General features: G+C 40.7%; 3 protein-coding genes, 1 long non-coding RNA gene and 1 other non-coding gene across 9 annotated transcripts; 3 read left to right on the forward strand and 2 right to left on the reverse strand.

Annotated features, from left to right (window-relative positions):
• Positions 1–21: 21 nt before the first annotated feature.
• On the forward strand, positions 22–17,520 carry ano8a (anoctamin 8a). 4 transcript variants are annotated; one of them, XM_034196266.1, is made up of 18 exons: positions 22–578; positions 3,253–3,363; positions 4,635–4,767; positions 5,415–5,553; positions 6,160–6,256; positions 6,383–6,499; positions 6,673–6,800; positions 7,103–7,264; positions 11,889–12,041; positions 12,343–12,469; positions 12,679–12,734; positions 12,819–12,893; positions 13,203–13,700; positions 14,261–14,401; positions 14,506–14,697; positions 14,788–14,919; positions 15,689–15,799; positions 16,226–17,520. In XM_034196266.1, exons 1-18 carry the CDS (start codon positions 398–400, stop codon positions 16,868–16,870), a joined length of 3,198 nt encoding a protein of 1,065 aa, XP_034052157.1. In that variant the 5' UTR covers positions 22–397; the 3' UTR covers positions 16,871–17,520. The 4 variants fall into 4 exon arrangements, with proteins under 4 accessions (XP_034052157.1, XP_034052158.1, XP_034052156.1 ...); XM_034196265.1 differs by having other exon boundaries at positions 23–578; positions 16,223–17,520; XM_034196268.1 differs by lacking the exon at positions 22–578 and adding an exon at positions 737–1,043 and having other exon boundaries at positions 16,223–17,520.
• LOC117532777 lies at positions 9,205–11,348 on the forward strand. The gene is made up of 2 exons (XR_004566922.1): positions 9,205–9,467; positions 10,941–11,348. It is a non-coding gene; the product is annotated as an uncharacterized LOC117532777 (long non-coding RNA).
• trnak-cuu lies at positions 11,194–11,266 on the forward strand. The gene has a single exon. It is a non-coding gene; the product is annotated as a tRNA-Lys (tRNA).
• Positions 17,521–17,839: 319 nt separating the features above from the next.
• LOC117532776 (DET1- and DDB1-associated protein 1-like) lies at positions 17,840–20,989 on the reverse strand. Of its 2 annotated transcripts, none has more exons than XM_034196269.1 (5): positions 20,618–20,989; positions 20,314–20,394; positions 20,121–20,172; positions 19,810–19,871; positions 17,840–19,683 (listed from the first exon to the last, which is right to left on the reverse strand). In XM_034196269.1, exons 1-5 carry the CDS (start codon positions 20,660–20,662, stop codon positions 19,579–19,581), a joined length of 345 nt encoding a protein of 114 aa, XP_034052160.1. In that variant the 5' UTR covers positions 20,663–20,989; the 3' UTR covers positions 17,840–19,578. The 2 variants fall into 2 exon arrangements, with proteins under 2 accessions (XP_034052160.1, XP_034052161.1); XM_034196270.1 differs by having other exon boundaries at positions 20,654–20,988.
• An 852-nt stretch (positions 20,990–21,841) lies between these two features.
• mrpl34 (mitochondrial ribosomal protein L34) lies at positions 21,842–23,235 on the reverse strand. The gene is made up of 2 exons (XM_034196276.1): positions 23,103–23,235; positions 21,842–22,555 (listed from the first exon to the last, which is right to left on the reverse strand). Exons 1-2 carry the CDS (start codon positions 23,156–23,158, stop codon positions 22,237–22,239), a joined length of 375 nt encoding a protein of 124 aa, XP_034052167.1. The 5' UTR covers positions 23,159–23,235; the 3' UTR covers positions 21,842–22,236.
• Between the last annotated feature and the right edge of the window lie 56 nt (positions 23,236–23,291).

A 23,291-nucleotide genomic window follows, 5' to 3' on the forward strand; every position in this document is an offset into this window, starting at 1 on the left:
ATCAACATATTTTTGGAGAGGGAAACTGTGCGCAAACAGCAGTAGATATATATGAATTTATTGAAAGAAATGGGGGAAAAAGCACGGCACTTTCTCTGGAGGAAGAAAAAGGGCAGGGGCTCAAGCCCACTTTGATGTGTGCACGTGCCTGTGTCGGTGTTTGCAGACCTGTAGCCCGCGAGCGAGTGCGGTGTTCCCCTCAACTATGTCGTCACCACTCGGTCACGAGTCCAACTGGTGAGCGTGTAGATGCCATGATCATGTTCCTCCTCCTCATCCTCCTCCTCATTTATCAGATACACTAAGGGTGCCCTTCACATGCAACGACCATGCAATAAAAAACAGAGTGCTCCGTGCAGTGCGGTTTTCCAGCACCTCAGTGTTCGTGCACTATACCATGCAAGCGGTGGACGACGGAGCAGCTGATACCGACGCTACTGTAAACAGTAGCAGCACCGCACACATCGACGACCGCTACGGGGCAAGGGAGAGGATGGAGAGGACGGTGCCAGCCGAGCAGCAGGACAGGACCGACAACCAGCAGCAGAGAACGGCCTTATCACCATCCGGGGTGCTCAGTGAGTGTCATAGGAAAAACAAGAAATAAATGTCCTGCAAGTAGCCTATGCCGTGAAGATCTGAGGCAGATGGGTATTTGTGTTGATTTTGGGGGGAAATATGGGGATACAATAGATTAAGCTGCTGTGTAGGGGCAATATGGTGCAGTCACTGATGCCTAATACACTTAACTGAATGACTCACATGAGACTAAACGTCAATCGTCAGTGATTGGGTTTTGATGTCGGTGCCTTTCCTTTTTCCGATACATAGTGCGCATTCCGATTGAGACAGGCCCGGGAATAGTCAGGCTTTAGTGGTCCACAGGTGCGGGAGTCATATGCAGAGGTGCATGTCCCGACGGGCAGTGCCACACTACTCTAAAGAGAGTAAATATTGTGTTGCAGGCTCAGATGTCTGTCAGCTGTGTGTGTTTTGGCTCAGGTGCTGAACACTTGAGCCATTCAAAGGAGAAACATTCAGTGGTGAGTAAGCAAATAACTGGTGTTATGGTTGTTTGTGGAATTGCATTTGGAGGTTTGGCAGCACTGCAATTTTAATTAAAAAAAACGTTACAAGGTTCGACAGGGATTTATGTTACTTAACTGACCTCTCAATTTACCAATGGCACTTTCCATGGGCCCCTGAAATTATGAATTGTATGCCCATCTACTTGTAATACAAAGAGGAGAAACTATACTGTATGACTAACCTTCATAATCTTTTCCTGGGCAATGTCATTGCGGGTACTGCTTTAATGGGCTTCTTGACTTCACGCCAACTATTTTAAACCTTTGGGCAACATCTCAAACATGTGTATCATCAACACATGGATCATGATTGGTGACACTGGCTTTAAAATATGATATAAACATTATGATTACACTTAAAAGTCATGTTTTACATCTGATTTAACAGTATTTGTTGGAACTATATGTTTCGCCCTAGTGGTTTAGCAGTCGTTTAGAGGTGACAATGGAAGTGTTTAAAAACTGGCTATGAGAGTTTGCTTGCTCCACTCCAGTTTATTCCCAAGACAGTGTAGCCTCCCCAGGTCTATATGTAATGGTCTGTCTGATATGGACCCTAGGCCGCCTACCTGCTTTTTGTGTATTGTATGCAAATGATACACCCCAAATCTGTGAGCCTGAAACATATTACGTATGAAAGATATAAGAAAGATATTAAAATCGTTAAACAAAACCTTTTTTCTGTGATAAACCTTGTGCTGTTCTGCCAACTGCAAGACATGAAGTTAAATGCACCAGGTGTGTTATATGACCTTTTATCAAGCTTAAAATATTAGATTTTTAACATATTTTTTTGTATACATTAGTGCAGTAATTTGCATGCTAGCTCTCTGTTGATTGCAGAATGATGGGTAAGAGACAAATTAGTTTTTTCAGTTCATATTCATTTATTTAGAATTGTGATATTAGCTAACAGCAACAAATGTATAATGTTGGTAAATCCATGAGTGTAATTTATTATCAACTTCAAAAAAAAGAAATATACACTTTCAAAAATCCATATCTTTCAATATATATATATATATATATATATATGAAAATCTATATCCAAGATTAATATGTATTGTGTTTATTTATAGCGTAATATATGTCAAGCTGTATAGCTAATGTTCAAAGTGTTGGACTTCATTTAGGAAGTAATTATGGGAGAGGTCTTGAGTAGAAATAGCTTGCCTTTGAATCACAATTAATGAGGATATTAAAAAAGAAAAAACATGATGCAATTTAAGGTGATAATCACCATAACTTAATAATGTATTGCTCAGCCCAAGTAAGAAGCTTCAAAGATGTAAGCCCAGTCTATTGAGCTTACCACAACTGATTACACGAAGAAAGAAAAAACAAGATTGTAGTATATCTTCTGCAAATGGATATTCAATCATCCATCATCTATGGTTATGTTGCTGTGAATGGATTCTGTGCTGCTGTCTGGCAGAGAAGTTTGCATGTCAGATATATCCACAAGAAGGAGGAGACGTGCTGAAAGTAGGTAATGCGATAATGTAGTTAGGCTGGAGAATGTGAAATCCCGATCGCAGACACGTTTTGAGAGAGTGTCGAGACAAATCGGGGACAATTAAGAGATTGGTCAGTTCCTGGGTCTATTCTGTCTGTGGGAGACAGAGAGTGTGACTCAAGAGCGAGAAATGTTGTGTAAAAGGAGAAGAGCGGTAAAAATGATGACTTCAGAACTTGCATTGTTGGATAGCACTCCTGAGGCCTGCCGCTTTGCTTTACATGTAATAGTATATTGGAGATATACTTGAAAAGCCAGTTTGTCAATAGCTATTTACACAGCAGCAAGTTTACAGATCCTCTTTTTTTAGCAGCGTTTGCTCAAAGTCTTATTACAAATGCAACACCCTTCACGCTGGCTAAACATTTATCGTGGACCTGTTTGTACTTTCTTTCTTATCCCCGCCTAAAGTTTCCATGACAGCAAATACAATAGGAAAACATGGTGAATAAACAACATCAGGGATGAGAGGCGGAGCGATAATAATGACCAACCTGTCATCTGTGTCCTTGATCAACCTACTGACAAAATATCACCATCTGTCTGTCCAATTTCTCTCCAACACACTCTGTCTAACCCTCTTTAATATTAATTCTCTGTTACCATTTTAAACTTTATTAACCCGTGCTGCCCTTCTTTTCCTTTTAGATAAATTGTTTGGCAAGCATCTTCTGCAGGCCAGGCACTATATTATGTCCCGTAAGTCTTGGCTGAAGATGGTGCCCACCGAGAACTGTGATATCCTGATGACATTTCCAGGTACAGTAAGATCCAGCCTGACCTCCCTGTTTGTCCTGCGATGAATCACGCACTGAAGGGAGGACAGCGCATCCTCATTCAAACACGTTTTTGGTGGTCAGCCAGCCACTCAGAGGCATGACTTTAAATGCTCTCTGGGGATAATTAGATTTAGATTACTGTAGCTGTTTCTTTAGAACCAGCCCCTTGCTGCAGTATAATTCAAGAAAGCTGCTTTTGTTCGCAAATACAATTGGAGGCATTTCATCAAACTAACTGCTGTTTGACTCAGACTGAAGAAATGCACACAATACGTTCTATGTTGGGTCTGTCTGTCAAAACAAGGTGATTACCAATAGCTCTGATGTTTGCAGTAATTACTGGTGCAAGCGTAAAAAGAACACCATCCACGCTTTAAAAAAATCTGATGTTTCCAACAATCAAATACAAAGCTAGACCAAAAATCCAACAGCTCTTTTTGAGATGTTTATATTGACATGAATAGGCTACTAGAAACCCCATTTTATTCCACAGAGTTATTATATTTGTCCATACCAGCTGACCCTTTTTTTTTCATTGCTTTCATACAAACTATGTCTTTATACTAAGTTACTACCTTATAATATTAAATGCTTTTATCTCTTAACTTTAACCTATTATGTTGCAGTGTAAAGCAAGTACTTAAATGTAACCTTTTCTGGTTGTCTAATAATGTAACAAGGTTAACACGTACACGTAGACTAAATTCCATTGTAGGTTTTTATGATTATGAATAAGAAATAGTTACAAAGCTAAACATCAAGCAAAGTGCTGTTAGCTAACGTTCAGCCCATATACAAATATATCAGTCATTTTCCTTTTAATGACCAGTGTTTTCATTTGTAGGTATCAAATAGTTTCAGTGTGATGATACAAAAGGCACACAAAGTAGCTTAATTGAAACATATGCTGGCTACAGATGGCAGAAACGTCTGGAAGTAGTCTGGGTTATAGCCCGTCTTCTCAACCTATAGAAAATATGTTTGTGATATATCTAGAGAGAGTTAGTTGGAGTGACCTTTAACTAACACCACCAGCCCACTGCTTCTACACCCTTCTGTCTGGGCGGTGAACAATTAGTCTGGTTCAGCCTTTCTACCTCATCCCCTCATGCCTTTGGCAAACATGTCTGAAAACATGTAAAGAACTAGAGTAAAACAAAACAACCCTGCTGTTTTAAAATATTTTAATTGATGCTCAGAGTCAGATCCACTATGAAACTTAAACTAAGACACTTTCTCCTCTCTCTCCAGATACAATAGATGACCACACTCTGCTGTGGCTCCTGAATCAGATCCGTTTAGGAATCCCACAAGTCATCATTCAGGTCCGGCAGCACAAACACACCCAGGCAAACGCCTTCTTCATCACGACAACGTTTGAGAAGTAAGACTCCAAAACTCACACTCTGACTGTGTGAGCATGTGTGTGAGTGCATGCATGTGTGGGCACTTACTCCTGTTTTGTTTGTTCGGTTATCCTAAAACTTTTCACTTAGTATTTAACTTCAACTATTCAAGGTAATAGTTCATTATGTTAATTAGGATCAGTCGGCCATATGTGTTTGCATTTGTGTATGTTTTGAACAAAGGTAATACAGAATGTGATCATATTTGTTTTTTTAGTTTTGGTTTTAAATGCCTCTGTTAAAGGAAAAGGAATAGTTCAACATATTGAATAAAGCTCATTAATCTGTTGCCTGTTATTATCCTTATTAAACCGCCATTGTTATTTTTTGGACATGGACAGGGTAGCTGTTTCACTCTGTTTCCAGTTTTTATGCTAAACTAAGCTAATTGACTTACATACCTAGCTTCATATTTAGTGCACACACCTGAAAATGGGTTATCAACTGTTTCATCTACCCAAATGGCTTCTTTGAGCAGGGTTCAGAAAATGAACAATTGTGTGTGTTAGAGTCTGTTGTTTGCATACCCTTAATCCATCAAACATCCGCAGTCCAGCTCCACATAGTGTGAGTGCTCCATCAGGTTTAATCCTGCTGATCATTACCCCTCTCTCCTCACCCTCAGTTTACTGCGGGGAGCCGAGCAGATGGGCATGTACAAGGCCGTCAAACCGCAATTTGGTGGCGGGATGCGGCGCTTTTCCTGTGAGGAAGACAATATCTATGAGAACATAGAGAGTGAGCTCTGCTTTTTCACCTCACAGGTGAGAGGTTAAAAACACTGTGGGCAATGTGAGCTTAATGTTCAGTTTGTATACTTATTGTTACTGTAGCAGCGAAATAAAGAAATACAACTGAAAATGTATCTCAAAATTAAGATGCCGCTTGTGCACCACCAAGCAAATATTGCGCAGGAAATATTTGAAAACCAGGGAAGAATATCATTTTCGTGCATTTATTATGTAGTATTCCAATAATCCAAGATATTTAGAATAATGGTTTTACCTGTAGCTTTCCTTTTGTTTTAACCTTGTAAAAAAACATGTGTTCATTCTGGTGCGCCAATCCCACCACCACTTGTCTCCTATAAATACATTATCACTAGGTGCCCAAAACCGCCTTCAAAATGAAGGCATAAAGTATTACCTTAATTAACAAACATAATTCAAATATAATGGTTAATTTAACAACAAAAACAGCTAGAATATAAATGTTTAATTACTAAATAACATAAATCAATGTATTGCTCATACATTTACTATGGGTGTTTCTTTTTTTCTGTCCTGCTGTTATCTTCAGGAACAATCTATGTGTCCAAATAGTATGACTTATTTTTTCTTAAACCCAATAACTCTAATGTTTTTCTTCAGGAGCGTCAGGGCATCATAAAGTATTGGCTGGACAATCTGCGAGCCAAACAGGGGGAGTTGCTCCACAACATTCACTTCCTGGAGGGACAGCCTATCAGTAAGATTAACTTATGTGTCTTTTCTGTATCTGAATAGCATCCGTCATTTGTTATCTATATTTATATGCAAAGTCAAATGTGTCCATATGTTCTGAATTCAATGTTTCATGATGTGTCCTCTTTAGTTCCAGAGCTGGTGGCTCGGGGGGTGATCCATCAAATGTTTCCTCTCCATGAGCAGAGGATCCTCAACCAGCTGATGACGTCTTGGGTCCAGGCTGTGTGTGAAAGGCAGCCTCTGGGTAGGAAATATTAACATTTTATTGTGAAAACACCTTTGTACCAGCAGGCCTGACTGTTAATAAATAGTCAAATCTAATACAGTAATACTTTGGTATGAGCTCGTTCCTATTGTATTTGTTTGAGACCTAATGATTCTCAATAATAGCTGTTTACATATTCATCTGCTTTGTAGATGATATCTGTGACTACTTTGGAGTGAAGATCGGCATGTATTTTGCCTGGCTGGGTTTCTACACTAACTCCATGCTTTACCCTGCCGTCATCGGCTTTCTGCTCTGGATACTTGCGGAGGCCGACCAGGTACTCGAAACCTATTCTATAATAAGATTTGTTATACAAGACTTGAAACAACATGACTGAAAATCACTCTTGTGTACTGATGCTTTCAATTTTTATGCTAGGCATATCACTATCTACTGAGTCTATTTGGTTTGTCCCCACACATTTTATAGTTTACCTCTGCTTGCTTTGTCGAGAAAATAAGCACATTGTACGTTGAAACAGCACACAGTACCTGCACCAACAGTACTGACACTACTTGTTGTAATCACACTCTGAAAGGTAATATAAGTGTCTTTTGATTCCCTCATGCTCACTCACAGACCAGTCAGGATATCTGCTGTGTGGTTTTTGCCCTATTCAATGTTGTGTGGGCGACGTTGTTCCTGGAGCGCTGGAAGAGGAGAGAGGCGGAGCTGGCCTACAGGTGGGGCACCCTGGACACCCCCGCCGAGTCTCTGGAGGAGCCCAGGCCGCAGTTCAGGGTGAGGACTGTTATTGAAGTTTGAGCAGGCGGTGTGTTTTGTTGTAGTTTACTAAAACATTTTATTCCTTCCTGCTGTATTTGCCCAAATGTACTCCCAAGCGTTCTTCCTCATTCTTTGAGAAAGAGATATTATCTCACTATAGGTAACCTTGCAAACAGGCCCGGCTAGCTCAGTCGGTAGAGCATGAGTGTGTTTTGTTGTGGTTTACGAAAAACATTTGTATTCCTTCCTGCTGTATTTGCCCAAATGTACTCGCAAGTGTTCTTCCTCATTCTTTGAGAAAGAGATATTATCTCACTATCCTAAGGTAACCTTGCAAACAGGCCTGGCTAGCTCAGTCGGTAGAGCATGAGTGTGTTTTGTTGTGGTTTACTAAAACATTTTATTCCTTCCTGCTGTATTTGCCCAAATGTACTCCCATGTGTTCTTCCTCATTCTTTGAGAAACAGATATTATCTCACTCCAGGGTTGCCAACTCTCACGCATCTGGCGTGTGACACACGCTTTCACTCTTAATCTCACGCTCTCACGCTGCCCAAACTATTCTCACGCCAAAACAAGAATACCGAAGACTAGAAACGGGTTTGAAAACTTTTGTCACGTAGTGATCGTCTTCTCAATAGAACATCTTTGATAATGTCTTCTGGCCAATCAGAATCAAGATAACGGCGTGGTGTTGTTGCAGGAAGTCCCGACGGAGAATACTTTTGCGGTAGTAAATCTCTATATACATCGATACAACATTACGTGTTGATATAAATCAACACGTAATGAAATAAGACCCCACGGTTTGATGATTGATAGGTGTGTGGGCTGTCTTTCATTTTGACACACAGAACAATGGGGGCTATCCACCCTTATCCCTAAAGTAATTCACACAGCCTCTTCCCTCTTTGCTCTGTGAGGAGCAGCAGGTTCAGCTTTCAGAACAAAGTAACAAAAAACTAAAATGGAATTCATTTTTTTAAATATGTCGTGGAGTAATAGATGTATTTATTTTTCTTCTCAAGAGAGTACCAGAATGTGTATTTTATGTTAGTATTTCAAAAAATCTCCTGGGGGAGAATCCCCCCAGACCCCCCTGCAGGGGTTGGGTTTTCAGCAGGTGAACTCTTTCACCTGTGGAGAAATTGCAGGATTGGCTCCAGGTCGCCCTTTTTATTTACTACAAGACAAATGTGCCTTTTTATTTCATACATTTCAATTTGGATTGAGACAGGGAAATCATCTAAACCTCACGCGTGACGTTTCACTGTCAAGGAGGGCGTGTATGTAATTACATTGCAAATACTGACTTGAGCCCCACCACTGTATGGGTTAGCCCTACCATAGATTACCCAACAGAAATACTCCGGAGCCACCACTGCCGACCCGTATTGCGCATGCGCAGATCTAAGATCCAGTAGAAATGATAAAAAGTAAAAGTCTGCTGCTTATTGTTCTACTATAGGCCAAAATACAGTCAAAGAGTATATGAGAGTGAGAGTGTGTTAATTAATATATTTGGCAGTTTGGAGTAAGTCTGTAGATTTGTTTGTGTGTGTGTGTTTCATGTATAGGCCTCTCACGATAATTAATTTTGTTGGATACATTTTCCCGGAAATTATTGCGATAAACGATAATATTGTCGGCACCGTTGTATGACCATTTTAGACCACTGACATAATGATAATATATAATAATAATTCAAGTACATCCTTTCAAACTGCTAGTCACATCCTCATGTAAATGCCAATTTATCGAGTTCATTTTTATTTATCGTACGATAAGTCAATGAATTGCTTATCGCGACAGGCACACAATAAAACAGTGGAAACAAACATGAGTTTGACTTTCATTAGTGAATGAAACTTTGTGCCCTTTATAGTCTGTGTCCAATATTGTGTATTTGTATATATTGTATATATATATCCTATATGCTAAGGTCGCGTTGCTGACACGATAGCAGTCATTTCGTGCGCATATGTGTAATTAAACCATGATATCAAAATCTCACTCCAGCCAGGGACCCAAAGTTGGCAACCCTGCTATCCTAAGGTAACCTTGCAAACAGGCCCGGCTAGCTCAGTCGGTAGAGCATGAGTGTGTTTTTTTGTGGTTTACTAAAACATTTTATTCGTTCCTGCTGTATTTGCCCAAATGTACTCCCAAGTGTTCTTCCTCATTCTTTGAGAAAGAGATATTATCTCACTATCCTAAGGTAACCTTGCAATGTGTCTTTTCAGTCGCAGATAATACCAGGAAATGTGATCCTCATGTTTACAAGTAGAGTGTCTTCATTCAGCCACACTTTCCCGCCTTACCCCACCTCCTGTTGTGTGAATGAATAGAGATACCGGGGGAGGGGGACTGTGGGACCCCTACAAAAAGACATGAGATATGTACCCCTTTCACACCAAGACTTTTCCCGTTCTAGCTCCGTGCAAGAGCTTTTCTGGTTCAGAACCGGTTATTCGGTTCAGCTCCCGCTCTGTTCACACCGCTCAGAGCCCGACTGGTGCTGCCGCTGCTGCGTCATGACGTCACCGTTTACGTCGCTGATTTTCTCCCCAACGGCGCTAACTACAACAACAATGGGGGACTGCGTCGGATCGATGATCGTGTTGCTTTTAATCAAACGAAGCCAGATTAAATTAAATAACGACTTCTCCAACCTTATACTTTTCTCCAGAGTGCCTTGGTTCATTGTTTATTAATGTGTTACAGCTGCATTTACCGACTGCTGCAGTGCTGGCTGCTCTTCCACAGGAGTTTATTCTCCCATTAACTCACAGCAGCGGCCGCTGTAAAGTATTCACTGTCCGACTGTCACACAAGCAGCTGATACATATCCCCAATTCCCCATAAGTGAATGTGTGTCAGTCTGAATTGATGCTATCTGGCATCACAACGCTGTTATGAAAGTTTCTCTGGTATAAAATGGATGATGTTAGCATAGCAACCGAAGCTAAACTGACTATAACTTGACTACTTGTTGCTATCCTATTGTGGCATAAGCCGTTTTCTACAGGCACATTTTACCAGCGTATTTTTCATTATGATTCTACTTGTGATAGTCGGACATGGCAACCTGTGCAGCCCATGTATTGATTCCATCCGATAGCTGCTATAATACAAAACAAAACGTCTGCCTCTCTCCACAATGATCAATAACAGCGAACGGATGGTCAAAGTAAGGTACAAATAAACAGAATCACACGAAGCCTGGTTAGTGTTGCCTGACTTTATAAAGTGTGTTTGTTTTTTTACAAGTGTGTGGTTGCGTTCTAGTCACTTTGCTCAGCGCTACTGCTTGTTACAACTTTTATTTGCCGTACTCGCCTTGAACTGTTAGCTCAGGTTAATCTCGCCCCCCTCCGATGTAAGCGTGACGTATGCGGTGCTTGCTTTCTAGACGGACAACTTTTTGGTGCTCGAAACGAACCAGATTCTGGAGGCGGCTCCGCCGCGGTGTGAACAGGAATAACCGGTGCTTTTCAAGCTCCAGCTCCGAACCGGCCCTGTAACCGCGATGGTGTGAAAGGGGTATGATGAGTGAAGGGTTAAACAGGCCCGGCTAGCTCAGTCGGTAGAGCATGAGCGTGTTTTGTTGTGGTTTACTAAAACATTGTATTCCTTCCTGCTGTATTTGCCCAAAAGTACTCCCAAGCATTCTTCCTCATTCTTTGATAAGGTAACCTTGCAATGTGTCAGTCTGATTGGTTGACAGCACTTGCACAACTTTTCAGTCACAGACAGACAATACCAGGAAATGTGATCCTCATGTTTACAAGTAGAGTGTCTTCATTCCCCACGTGCTTTCAGAGGAGAGGGGGGGCAGCCCTACTTTCCCGCCTTACCCCACCTCCTGTTGTGTGGTATGAATAGAGATACCGGGGGAAGGGGACTGTCCCTACAAAAAGACATGTGAGTGGAAATTAAATCAGGCCTGGCTAGCTCAGTCGGTAGAGCATGAGACTCTTAATCTCAGGGTCGTGGGTTCGAGCCCCACGTTGGGCTCAAAACTTTTTAGGGAGACACTTCTTGCAACAGCAGCATGTTGATTCAGAAGGATGTGACGTAATGATAAGAAAAAAAAGAACGTGGATAGGATAGACGGCAATCGCTCATGTGTAATTGGGGTTTTTGTACAACTACTTTGTGGTATTTTGACTATGGCAAAGCTGCTACTTTATACTCCACTATATCCAAGAGCAAATATTGTATTTTTTAAAACTTTTTACAGCTCAAGGATAATCTTCTTATGTAAAATAGGGGACATTTGGATGTATGTATGCACTCCCTCCTCTTTACAAAGGGATAGCCTTACTTAACACCTCTTACACACACTCACACAGGCACACCACCATCCACCAGCTCCATGAACACATTTCTAATGATAATTCAATAATATAACATATATTATTCTGAAATGGATCGTTTGCATGTGAGGGAGTATTTCTTTAACCTGACACGCAACAGCATAAATATAAATGCAATCACACAAGCAAGCCGTTATTATGCTGTACATTTTGTACAGTCATTTCAAATCCATTCTTCCTGTAGATGAATGCAGTCACACACAAAAAAGAGTCTGATGCCTTTCCTGCTTTTTTGTTTTCTCCTCCTCTGCTGTATGCAGGGCGTGAAGCGCTGCAGTCCAGTAACGGGCTGCGAGGAGTTCTACTACCCGCCCTGGAAGAGAGCGATGTTCAGATGGCTGGTCAGCCTGCCCATCTGCATCCTTTGTCTCTGCTTCGTCTTCCTCGCCATGCTCCTCTGCCTGGAACTGCAGGTTGGAACAGATAACACAGAAATATCGAGAAATGACAAGAATTGGAGTAGATACTTTCTGGGGCTGATATATGGGGATGATATTGTCTACACAGAACTCTTGTGAGCAGTTTTAACCAGGCCATATTGAAAAAATCAATACTAAAACAACATCACATCATTTTACAAACAGGTTAAACAAAGCACATTCAAAGGGGCCTCTTGCCAGTTTGTATTCATATCCTTTTAAAAATAGCTGTGGGAGTAGATATGGATGAATAGCACTTATTAAATATGTATCATGTTTCTAATGCGCCACGCAGGAAGTGGTGATGAAGATTCAGGAACTACCCAGTATCACAAGATTTATTCCCAAGATACTGCTGGCCATTACTGTGACCATTTGTGATGAAGTGTACAAGAAGATTGCCAAATGGCTCAATGACATGGGTAAGAGACACAAAGTGACAGTCTGGGCATAACAGTGGAAATGTTATCTCTGTGATATATTTAAAAGGAAATATTTTATAAGAAAATACATTGAAATTGATAAGTTTGCCCATTAGTCTTTTAGCTATGCAGTTCCTGTGTGTGCATATCCAAATGATATCCTAAGCTTGTTTGCTGTACAAATGTTTCACGTTGTGTTTTTCACCCAGAGAACTACAGACTACAGAGCGCCTATGAGAATAATCTCATCATCAAGATGGTCTTTGTAAGCTATGCATCCTCCTCTGTTTGTGGCACAATTAGAACTTATCTCGATTGTGTTTAACTTCCTCTTTCTTTTTTTTAACAGTTTGAATTCATCAATTCCTATCTCAGCCTTTTCTACATCGGATTCTACCTCAAAGACATGGAGCGACTTAAAGAGGTAATAACAACAGTTGGAAATATTGCAGACAACAAGATAACATATTTGTTTTAAAGTGCCAATATGTCCCTAAACTGGAGCTTCTCGGGCCCAAAGTCTAATATATATCAGCCCACCTTAAAGCAATGATTGGACAGCTATGTATCCTCTTGTGTGTCTGAAGTACATTTTGAGTTGATTCATTGTCAAGTCATGTGCCAGTAGATGTCCCGGGATCAGTGACCTGCGTTTGTACCTTCAGTCAGACTGAAAATCTTTATGTGTTTGCTAATCAACTTTGGAATGGTTTGGTTGTCCTTCTGCTCACAGATGCTAGCCACTCTACTGATCTTCCGCCAGTTCCTACAGAATATCAAAGAGGTCCTCCAGCCTTATCTCTACGAGCAAAACAAGCTGGGCGTTTTCACCCCCAAGGTGTTGTGGGAGCTCCTTCAAACCATCGTACTGAAGTACGGCCGCCTGGCTCTGGGAAAGGTCCAGGCCTCGATGACAGCCTATTCCTTCCTGGGCTCCAGAGGGATCCCTGTCAGTCACACGGCCAACGGAAACCCAGAGCAAAAGAGAAGAGGGGATCTGAAAGCCGGATTCAGGCTGTCAGAAGAAGAGTGGGACATGAATGACGGCAATCTGAAGAATCGTAAAGTCAGCTTCACTGAGAAGGTCGACTACCAGGACGTCACGACAGAAGTGCTGCCGGTGGATCGCAGCTTCCTGGAGGACAGTCCCACGATGGTGGAGGAAGGGATGGATCCGCCCAGTATGTTTGACAGCTGTGATGAGGACAGCGATTGGGAATCACCGGCACAGGTATGTGGTCTATTTTTATTATTACAAATGATTGGCCTCTTCAGTTTGCTGGGATTCATTGTCCATTTCTTTGTAATTGTATCTAAATTGCCAGGCCACCTTCACTATTTTAAATAAACAAAAATGATAGATGATCCAAACTCTTGTTTCATGTAGTTTAACTAGTGAAAGGGGCATTGTAGGAGCCATATGTTAAAATGTGTAGTTTGATATATTTGTATATTATAATCCTTTGTTGATAGTGTTATTATATCATTTATTTGAACCAGCCGTGTGGAATTGACGGCATAGACGACCAAGAGAGTGTGGGAGAGAAACTCCTTTGCAGACCAATAACATGCACAAAAACCTAAAGAACACACTACAGAAAAGTGGAAAACAAGATTAGCATAGCAGGGCTTCTTTAAGTTATATCAGATCTCGAGACATAGATGTCATTCATCTTTGTAGACTGATGAAAATGAAACTATCCATTCCAAAGCTGCAGAAATGTAATTGTCATTATTGTCACTTGCTAGAAATATTGTAGACCAAGGATTATGCTACTATGTACTCCAAAGGAATCGCAGTCTTTCTGTCAGAGAAGAAAGAACGCGAGTGAGGCGAAAGAGAATAAGAAGTCATGGATCGATCCACCAGAGGAACCCAAAACGGTCACTCTCACTCAGGCTGAGATTGAGAGCTGTATGCAGACATATGAGGTAGATCTTTTGATGTTCATTTTTTCTCCTATCATACAAAAACGACTATTTTGAATTTGCCGGTGAAAACAATGCCATTGTTTTATGATGTTTGACCCAACAAGGACACGCTTCTGGACTACCAAGAAATGTTCATCCAGTTTGGCTACGTGGTGCTCTTCTCCTCTGCGTTTCCACTGGCGGCCATGTGTGCTCTTATCAACAACATCATCGAGATCCGCAGCGACGCCCTGAAGCTCTGCACCGGCCTGCAGAGGCCCTTTGGACAGCGGGTGGAGAACATCGGACAGTGGCAGGTCAGTGTGCTTCGCTCTGGGTAAATGTCACAAACGCCCTCCAGGCTGCATCTGATAGCCTGTGCACATTTCTCTTTCTCTCAACATCAGACTGCAATGGAGGCCATGGGCTTGATAGCTATTATAGTGAACTGTTACCTGATTGGTCAGTGTGGGCAGCTGCAGCGTCTGTTCCCCTGGTTGAGTCCTGAGATGACCATCATCTCCATCGTATTACTGGAGGTACGCACTCTACTTGTACTGTCTATAGTCTGTAGTTTTAAGAGAATGTACTTTTGTTCCCCAGTAGCAAACTTTGTATTACTACACAATAAATACAAATGTGCATGGCCTGCTATTTTTTGTTGTGGTTTTGTAAAACCGTCAAAATATTTTATATATCTGACCTCACAAGAGGTTTTGTTGTGTCTCTGAGATGTGCTGTTTGGTATGTAAGAAAATAAAACAAACAGAATAAAGCCCTATTCACACCAGACTACTGTTATCGGGGGACCGCTAATTTTGGATGAAGTCTTTCATTTCAATCTCTTGGTATATCTGGACCTTGGTTTCTGGTCAATAATTTAATATCATTAAATACAATATTATAAAATTACAAATTAAGTTTTGACAGCATTTTTGGTGCGTAATCAAGAGGACACATCTAGCATAGAGACCCAATAGCACCGGAGCAAGAGGTATGTGGTAATTATTATAAAAACTTAAATAGGCCTTTAATATAATACTTAGAATATAAATATTAAAATAATATTGTTATTTCTATTATAAGCAGGTGTTACACAGAGCCTTGATATTGTGTCCTTGGTATAATGTCAGTAAATCCAAGTAATATTCTGACTTAGTACATCCCGCGTGAATGCGTTGCACCCGAACACAGACGTCCCCTGGTAGAACTGCACCTGTGCGAATAGGGCTTGAGAAACACAATGTGAATGTTCCTTGATGTACCTGTGTGTTGAGCCTGTCCCTTTGTGGTCTCGGTGGTTTACAGCACTTTGCAATCCTCCTAAAGTACATCATCCATGTTGCCATCCCTGATATCCCTGGCTGGGTAGCAGAAGAGATGGCCAAGCTAGAGTACCGACGAAGGGAAGCTTTCAAGGTATGGTTGTGTCATAACTTGAAAGACCTTCGGCCAAACTAAGGCTTGCTGGAATCGTATTTCTACAAACGTACCCCTTTGTGTTCCTTGGTCTGACTGTTGCAGCTCTTTATGACTTCCCAGGAGAAATAACTATGTGTTTATCTGTATTGTATTATGTATCACATAAGTAGCACGTGTCCTGATGGTGTCTCAGATAAGTCTTGTCAAGCTAGAAATACACATTTATTGTAAACAGGCTTGTTTATGTGAGCCTTCTACTGGATAGGATGACAACTTCTTCAACAGTGAAGATGCAAAATGAGAAATGGCAGTTTACTCTCAGCATCACTCATACAGTGTTATCGTCTCTATCACCGTGTCTTCCTTGTCCTGTGACTCCTTCTCCTATTGTGTCTTCATTTTAACACACCTCTCCATCAGAAGCATGAACAGCAGGCCCAGCAGCACTTCCAACATCAGCTGAGACGCCGGCGGGAGGAGGAGCTCCAGCGCCAGGCGGAGCAGCAGGCGGGGGCCCGGCAGGAGAGCGAGCACAGGGCCGACGCCCAGCACCAGCACCACCACGACAAGGCATCGGGTGGCAAGGCAGGGGACAAGCCCAAGAGACCCAGCTCTCTCCTGGGGAACAACAACGTGATGAAGCTGAAGCAGATCATCCCTCTCCAGGGGAAGTTCTCCTCCGGTACCTCACGCTCCCCAGCCCAGTCCCCAACGGGAGGAGAGGCCAAGCTCCCAGGGTTTCTGAAGTTCTTGAAGTCGCCCGAGGTGAAAAAAGAGCCAGCAGTGGCTGCCGGGGCGCAGGGCTCCACGGGGACCTCAGCCTCGCCCTCCACTGGCCTCGAGAGGTCACAGTCCCCCAATAGGACATTCAGTCCTGGGAAGCTGTTCAGTTTCAGCAAATCAGAGGGGACTGTGGTGTGTGTGAACGGGACACAAGCACCGCCCCAACGTGCTAACGCTCAGCCCAGCAAGGGCGACTTAAACTCAAGCCTGGAGGAACTCCCCTCCAATGAGTCCGATAAAGGAGACTCAAGACAATTGACTGATTCAGATAACTCAAAGAGCTAATAGATGTTCACTGTACCAGTGTAATGTTATGAAAGGAGAGCAGTGCACAAATGCAACATTGAAGGACACACCTGTACCGTAGGAGAACACATTACTCAAAAGGACCACATGTAAGGTCAGCCAACTTCACTCTTGATGCAACTTACTTTGCACAAAGTATTATACTGTATTTATTACCACTTTATTAACTAGCTTCCATGTAAGATATGTACAGTAAGTGTAACCCTCTGAACAGAGATGTAGAGACCTTAACTGAAAGGTAAAATAATGCATGACTGCCTGGTTTTCAACAGCACCAGAACCGATAATGTAAATGATCTTTTTTATGAATCAGGACCTGATCATGAATGAGCCATTTGTCAAAGGACAATAACAGCAGCTTCCCATCCCAGGTGTGTTCCTCATCCTGATGCCAGTACTGAATGCATGTTCTGCATGCGTTACACCTCCATCATGTCTTTTCAGTTGTGAAGCACTTTCCAAGCCATCAGATTCTTCCGCAATAGGTCAGATTATATTCACTGTGACCATGAAAAATATATTCTATTTTTCTTAACTTTGATTTTCTATGAATTATTTTACTACATGAATTAGCGAATGTACTTCTTTGATGCAAATACATGTCACTTTAATAAACATCCATCAAGAGATATAGCATTGGCTGATTTTGTTAACGGTGAAATATAATCACTGGGTGGTAGGTGTTTCCTGGAGGGACATTTATGTAAACTAAATTGTTGGGGAAAATGATAAAACTGAAATCAGAACATACACACTCTTATATCGACACACACTTAAGGATATATTTTCCAGGGATTTCAATGGAATTGAAAACTAGTTTTTCCACCAACAAATAAATGCTGAAAGGTGATTTTCCTCTGTTACACCGAAAAAATAAAAAGTTGCTGTTTACTAAGAGCTTAAGGACTGTATGTCATACTGTGATCTTTTAAAAAATGAAACCTGAGATAGACAGCAATACATTTATACAGTTAACTCAAAGCAAACCATTTAACATTAAACACATTCTGAACTTAATCAGGCGATGGAAAACAAACCGTTTCACAAAAGTAGAATTAGCACACTCTCCTAAGAAGAGCCAGGACAATACAACCGTCTCCTGTTTGAAGTCATAGTTGCAGTGTGTATTCTACTATATAAGCAGCCAGAACGCACATATATACTGTCATGTTTGAACAGCAAAATGTAACCAGAGAAAACATTTACATTTATGGACTAAACTGTAAGTTGTTCCAAACGCTATCGTTCATGTCAAACAATTTTCAGCAGTGATATTAATAGTGAGCTCTTTAAAAGTGCAAATCAAATTTAGCAAAATGCTTTTGTTTGTATTGATTAAAATCTGGCTTGTATTCCTTCAATGTACAAGAACAAATTAGCTAGATATAATCAAATAACAGTATGGCTAACCTGGGGGAGACTAAATCAGAATGAGTCGTCTTGTTACCTGATTGAAGGGTCACAATATACACATACTATACAAATGTACACGACGAATACAATGTTTACCAAAGACCAATTATAATGAGCTTCACTTGATTCATGGACAGCAAACAAAACACTGATTATTTAGCCCTGCGGTCAAAATCTTTAAGATCCAACACACTTTTCCTTAATATCACTCAAACCTACTTAGCAAATGAGAATGGAACATTTACAACAAGGACCGACAGCTGTCCTTACAAGAAGCCTTAAAGCAGTGCAGCTCATTTCTAAATTGAAGCATACCTGTAGTCATCAGCTAATCCATCAAATACTTTGCTACCCTCGCAATTTCAAGCACTGCTAACAAAGTAGTATCTCAAGCTACTGAGCATCACACTTAGAATATGGCTAGACAATTCAAGGTCACACTGTATACAAATGCATCCTCTAGTGCGATATGATTGGCTTTACTCGCTATCCTTTCAACTCAACAGTGGTTTATTTCTTTACCTGAAACAACGTAAACCATGGGGAAGTGAAAACACACTCACTTTCAATTAAGGCAATACATCATTATCCAATGGGAGAAAACGCAAGAACATTTCTTTCAGCACTCTTCTTATTCTGCAACCGACCATAACAAACCCTGAATTGATTATTATTCAATCTAATCAACAAACACAATGCAGTTTTATTTTCAGTTATTCTAGTGACAGTAATCACATAGATGATGAGCTAAAATGGCATTATGGACCACTGCCGTTATGTCCTTATGGAGTAGGAGCAAAAGAACATGGCATGCAACCGAACCACTTATTTAAGTGAAATGTACATGTATCAGAGATGGTATAAATAACTACAACTGTAAACCCCTTAAGAGCAGCAGAGGCGCTCCGTATTGATAAGAAAACTGTGAGCTTTGGGTGAAGGAAAAACAGAGGGGCTAAAGAAGGAGGTAGATGTATGTTCATTTTAAACTACAAAGAGTGAAATCTGAGGCAGAGGTGTGTTGGAAAAAAGAACATACTGTGTCTAAATAAAGGAGGGAAAGGGTTTTTGGTTAAAGAGGAAACTTGAAGTCATATGCAAACATTAGGAACAATGTTACTTTGGGATTCTTGTTATGCCGGCTGTGTTCTGCAATGTATGAATTGTCGTGTGCTTCACTTTCAGCGCCTTGGTTTGCAAACATGTATTCTGCATCTGCGTGTGCATTTTGTTTAGTTCAGTCTCTGCTGGGCGTGTATCATCAGCGAAGCAATTCACGAATCCTCATTCAGCTCCCGATTGTCTGTTCTGGCTATTTTCCGTGGAGGCGCCATGTTCTCCCCCTCTCCTTGCTCCTGCTCTCGCTTTTTTCCTGAATTCTGATAAAGAAAACAAAATTCAATAAACCAGAAGTAGCAAAACACATGATCACTTCTGTCATAAAACAATACAATTAGCATCAACTCTCTCCTAGATTCCTTCTACTCTCTTTGATAACGGTTTACCTTTTTGTCCCACTGTTGATGAAGATATCGCAATAGGATGTTTGTCTTCTCTGTGACGATGACTGAGGAGCAAACAAACACTGATTAAATCATTCGAAGGTTAAAAGGGTCTAGAAAAGTAATCGAGCTGTTCCAATACTGTAGGCGATTTCCTTCTCTAATGGAAACAGAAAATGAGAACATTGCTAAGCAAAAGAAAAGTTGTGATGTGTTCTTAGAGTATAATATTGGTTATACAGATGTAACCGACATATTTGATCAAATGTGATAGAAAGTGGGCTGTAGTTCTGACTGCTCTTTAAAACACTTACTCTGCTCTGATGGGTACTCCCGGGTTGGAAGATACACAGAAGGTCGTCGGTTCTAAAACAAAAATGATATTCATGTCAGGTTAGAATTACCTAAAACAAAAATAAGTACTATCATGTAACACTATTTCTTTAAACACCCTAATAACACTGACAACGTGATTTAATCATTTTGAGAACAAAGGAGATCACTTACTGATGCTTTACATACCGAGTCTGCATGGAACCTACTGAAGTTGCTTTTGTTGTAGACCGGTAGTCCTTTCAGGAAATCAGACTGTGAGCAGAGGAGACAAATGTGAACAATAACCCTTGCCAGACAACTACCATATCCACAACTGGTTAGTAGAAAAGTACTTCTGACATTTGACTCAATACATGGGCAGTGATATGGTACTCAGTGACATAGAATGCATTTACACTACGGTCTGTTTACTACCTCATAGCGTTACGCACTAGTCTATCTAAGTCGATAACAACCAATTATGTTATACATTTACCTCAATAATTAGACAAAGAACATGCTGTGAATCTACCTTCTCCATTTCTGTCCGAGTCACGCTCCTTGCTTGAAGAGAAAACGATCAGATGCTACTGTTTTAGCTAGCTAGCTACTAAGCCTTGTTGCCTTTGTCGTGGCCAAGATCCGGTTTGTTTACCCGTCGGACAGCTTCCTACGACTGCTGGAAAACATAAACTACGTATGACTATGATGTGATAGCATCATGCCACCTTATTCATTCGGAAACTTCCACTCATGTAAATGTAATTACATAAAAACTGAAACTGTACGTCCTTTGAGTGCTAACTTGCTACTTGTTCACAACTCCATTTTTCTTGTCCGTCTGTTCGGGGCGGTTACCTTCTGAAAATTAACGCACTGCATTGGTTGAGACATGAAGACGGAAAAGGCAACGCGCTGATTGGCTAGACAGTGATTATGTAACAGCCCAATCTCCCAATGCGAAGGGGCCTGTGCCCTGAAACTCAGATGAAAACAACACAAGCACTTTTTAAAGCATGTCCTCCCGATGGTCCTCCCTTATCCACATGATGTATTTATGCATCTCTCTACTTTTTGCTGCTTGCGTTTAGGGGTTGAGTTATGATAGGTGACCGTAGGTAGGTCAAAATACTGAATTGATGTAAGGCTTAACAACAGCACAGCAACCCCACTGTTAAACTCTAAATGATTGATATTAAACTTCACCTAGTCACTAGACTAGGTGAAGTTTAATATCAATCATGGTGCATTACTAAACAGTTTCGTCATTAAATTACACCTTATATCAATATCTGCTTATTTTAGTCATGAGTGTTCATATACAATGCAGTAATTAGTAAACTAATATTAGTACTTTAAATCTATGCATGCCATTAGTTGCAAAATTAATGTGCTACAATTATTAATAGCAACTTTCCCAAAATTCCTATATATGTCAAATATTTCTGGCATATTGCATTATTAATTAATGCCTCCATGTTCTCTACTTGTCTGACTTTCAACTCTTTTGCCTCGAAAATGAAACACCACTAATGGTATTCTGGCTCACACTGCCTGATGAGCCAAAAGGACACTCGTTCTAAAATTAAAAGCACTTAGCTTGATTTTTATAGTTAATTAACCTACAATGTGTATACAAACAATTGATGGCAGCAAACGTGGAAGTTTAAAAAAACAAACAATCTTTGTGAAGTATTTATTTTTCAATAACAAATACAAATTCATTTAAATTCTTCAGGGGTGGTTTTTATTTCATATTAAACAAGAATTTGGTTTTCATTAGTGGAAAAAAGATGACAGTGATCATTTTGTCTTCCAATAACTTCACACAAGCAAAAAAACAAACATCTGATAACATTTAATGGTAACAAACACAACTTTATGGATAAAAAAGACTGGGTGAAACTACCAGTCTTCTTTTGACCAAATGCAAATTATTTGTCAAAGGCCAGCTTTTACTCCCCACCCATGATTAATGGAGTGCAAAAAAGCAAAACCCAACCCACACCCAGTATCACCGTTACACAGGGTCTTTGCTGAGCACCCTGAGCAATGGCAACTTTTCTGAACCAATGTCTGTTTCTCAAAGACTGGCAGGTTTTCCGACAAGGTCCTTCAGTGTGTGAGTGACTTCCGCCCCTTCAACATGCGCCTCAGAATCACCTCGATGCCGCTTTGTGTGCTGATCCTCTTGATCCAGCCGTGGGTCCTCTTGCGTTTGATGTTCTTGGGCTGATACTCTGTACCTCTCTTCTTTGTCCGAATCTGCTGGTATTGCCATGGAAGCTGTTGGAACACTCCTGAACCCTCAGCTTGTGAAGAAAGCAGCCCACATCTGGAAATAGTAGGTCTTGCAGCTGCTGTGGGCACCATCCAGCTGCTGAATAGTCTAAGGCGAGAGTTGCCAGGTATTGCAAGGTTTCCTGCAGGGATGCTGTGGACAAATGTTTACACATGTTATAAACAAATCATTTTGTATTCTTCTTCCTGTGTCTCTGCATGCACCACTTATACCAAAGCAAATTCCTCGTATGTGTAAACCTACTTGGTATTAAAACTGATTCTCATTCTGATTCTTTATTACCAAGTTCGTTGTATAATCTAGAGTGCTGCTTTTTATATTTGTTCTCATGCACGGATCCAAAGCATTCGTGTCAACTGTTTACACAATAATTAAATATATGTAGATTGAAAACACATCAGAACTGTAACTGTTACTGCTACTGGAATAATACGAGTAAACACTGCATACAGATGTAAATCAAAAGTCATTAATGATATGTTAATTAGCTATAATTGAGCTATAATTGAAATAGCCTTCACCTTACTAAATATATTCTTCAATCAGTAGCTAGCTGGCACCTGCATCCCTAACTAGCCACGCTGCTAACACACTGCTAAGCTAGCTAAACAATATTAGCACTGTAAACAAACACTGGTTTTGCCGTTTGTCGAACATGGACATACGTAGACTTTGTTACCTGGTGAAATTGTTTATCCCACGCAGTCGGGAAATAGATGACCGTATAATGTTCATTTTTAGATAGCTACACAGTTGACACAGACATGAGAACAGTGAATGTCACAGGTCTGCCTGCGTATATAAAGCAACACGATTGGTTAATACGTTTCAGCCAATGAGAAGGCTTGTTGCTGAAGATATTGTATTA

Source organism: Gymnodraco acuticeps, unplaced genomic scaffold (assembly GCF_902827175.1).
Source record: "Gymnodraco acuticeps unplaced genomic scaffold, fGymAcu1.1, whole genome shotgun sequence".
Classification (NCBI taxonomy): Eukaryota; Metazoa; Chordata; class Actinopteri; order Perciformes; family Bathydraconidae; genus Gymnodraco; species Gymnodraco acuticeps.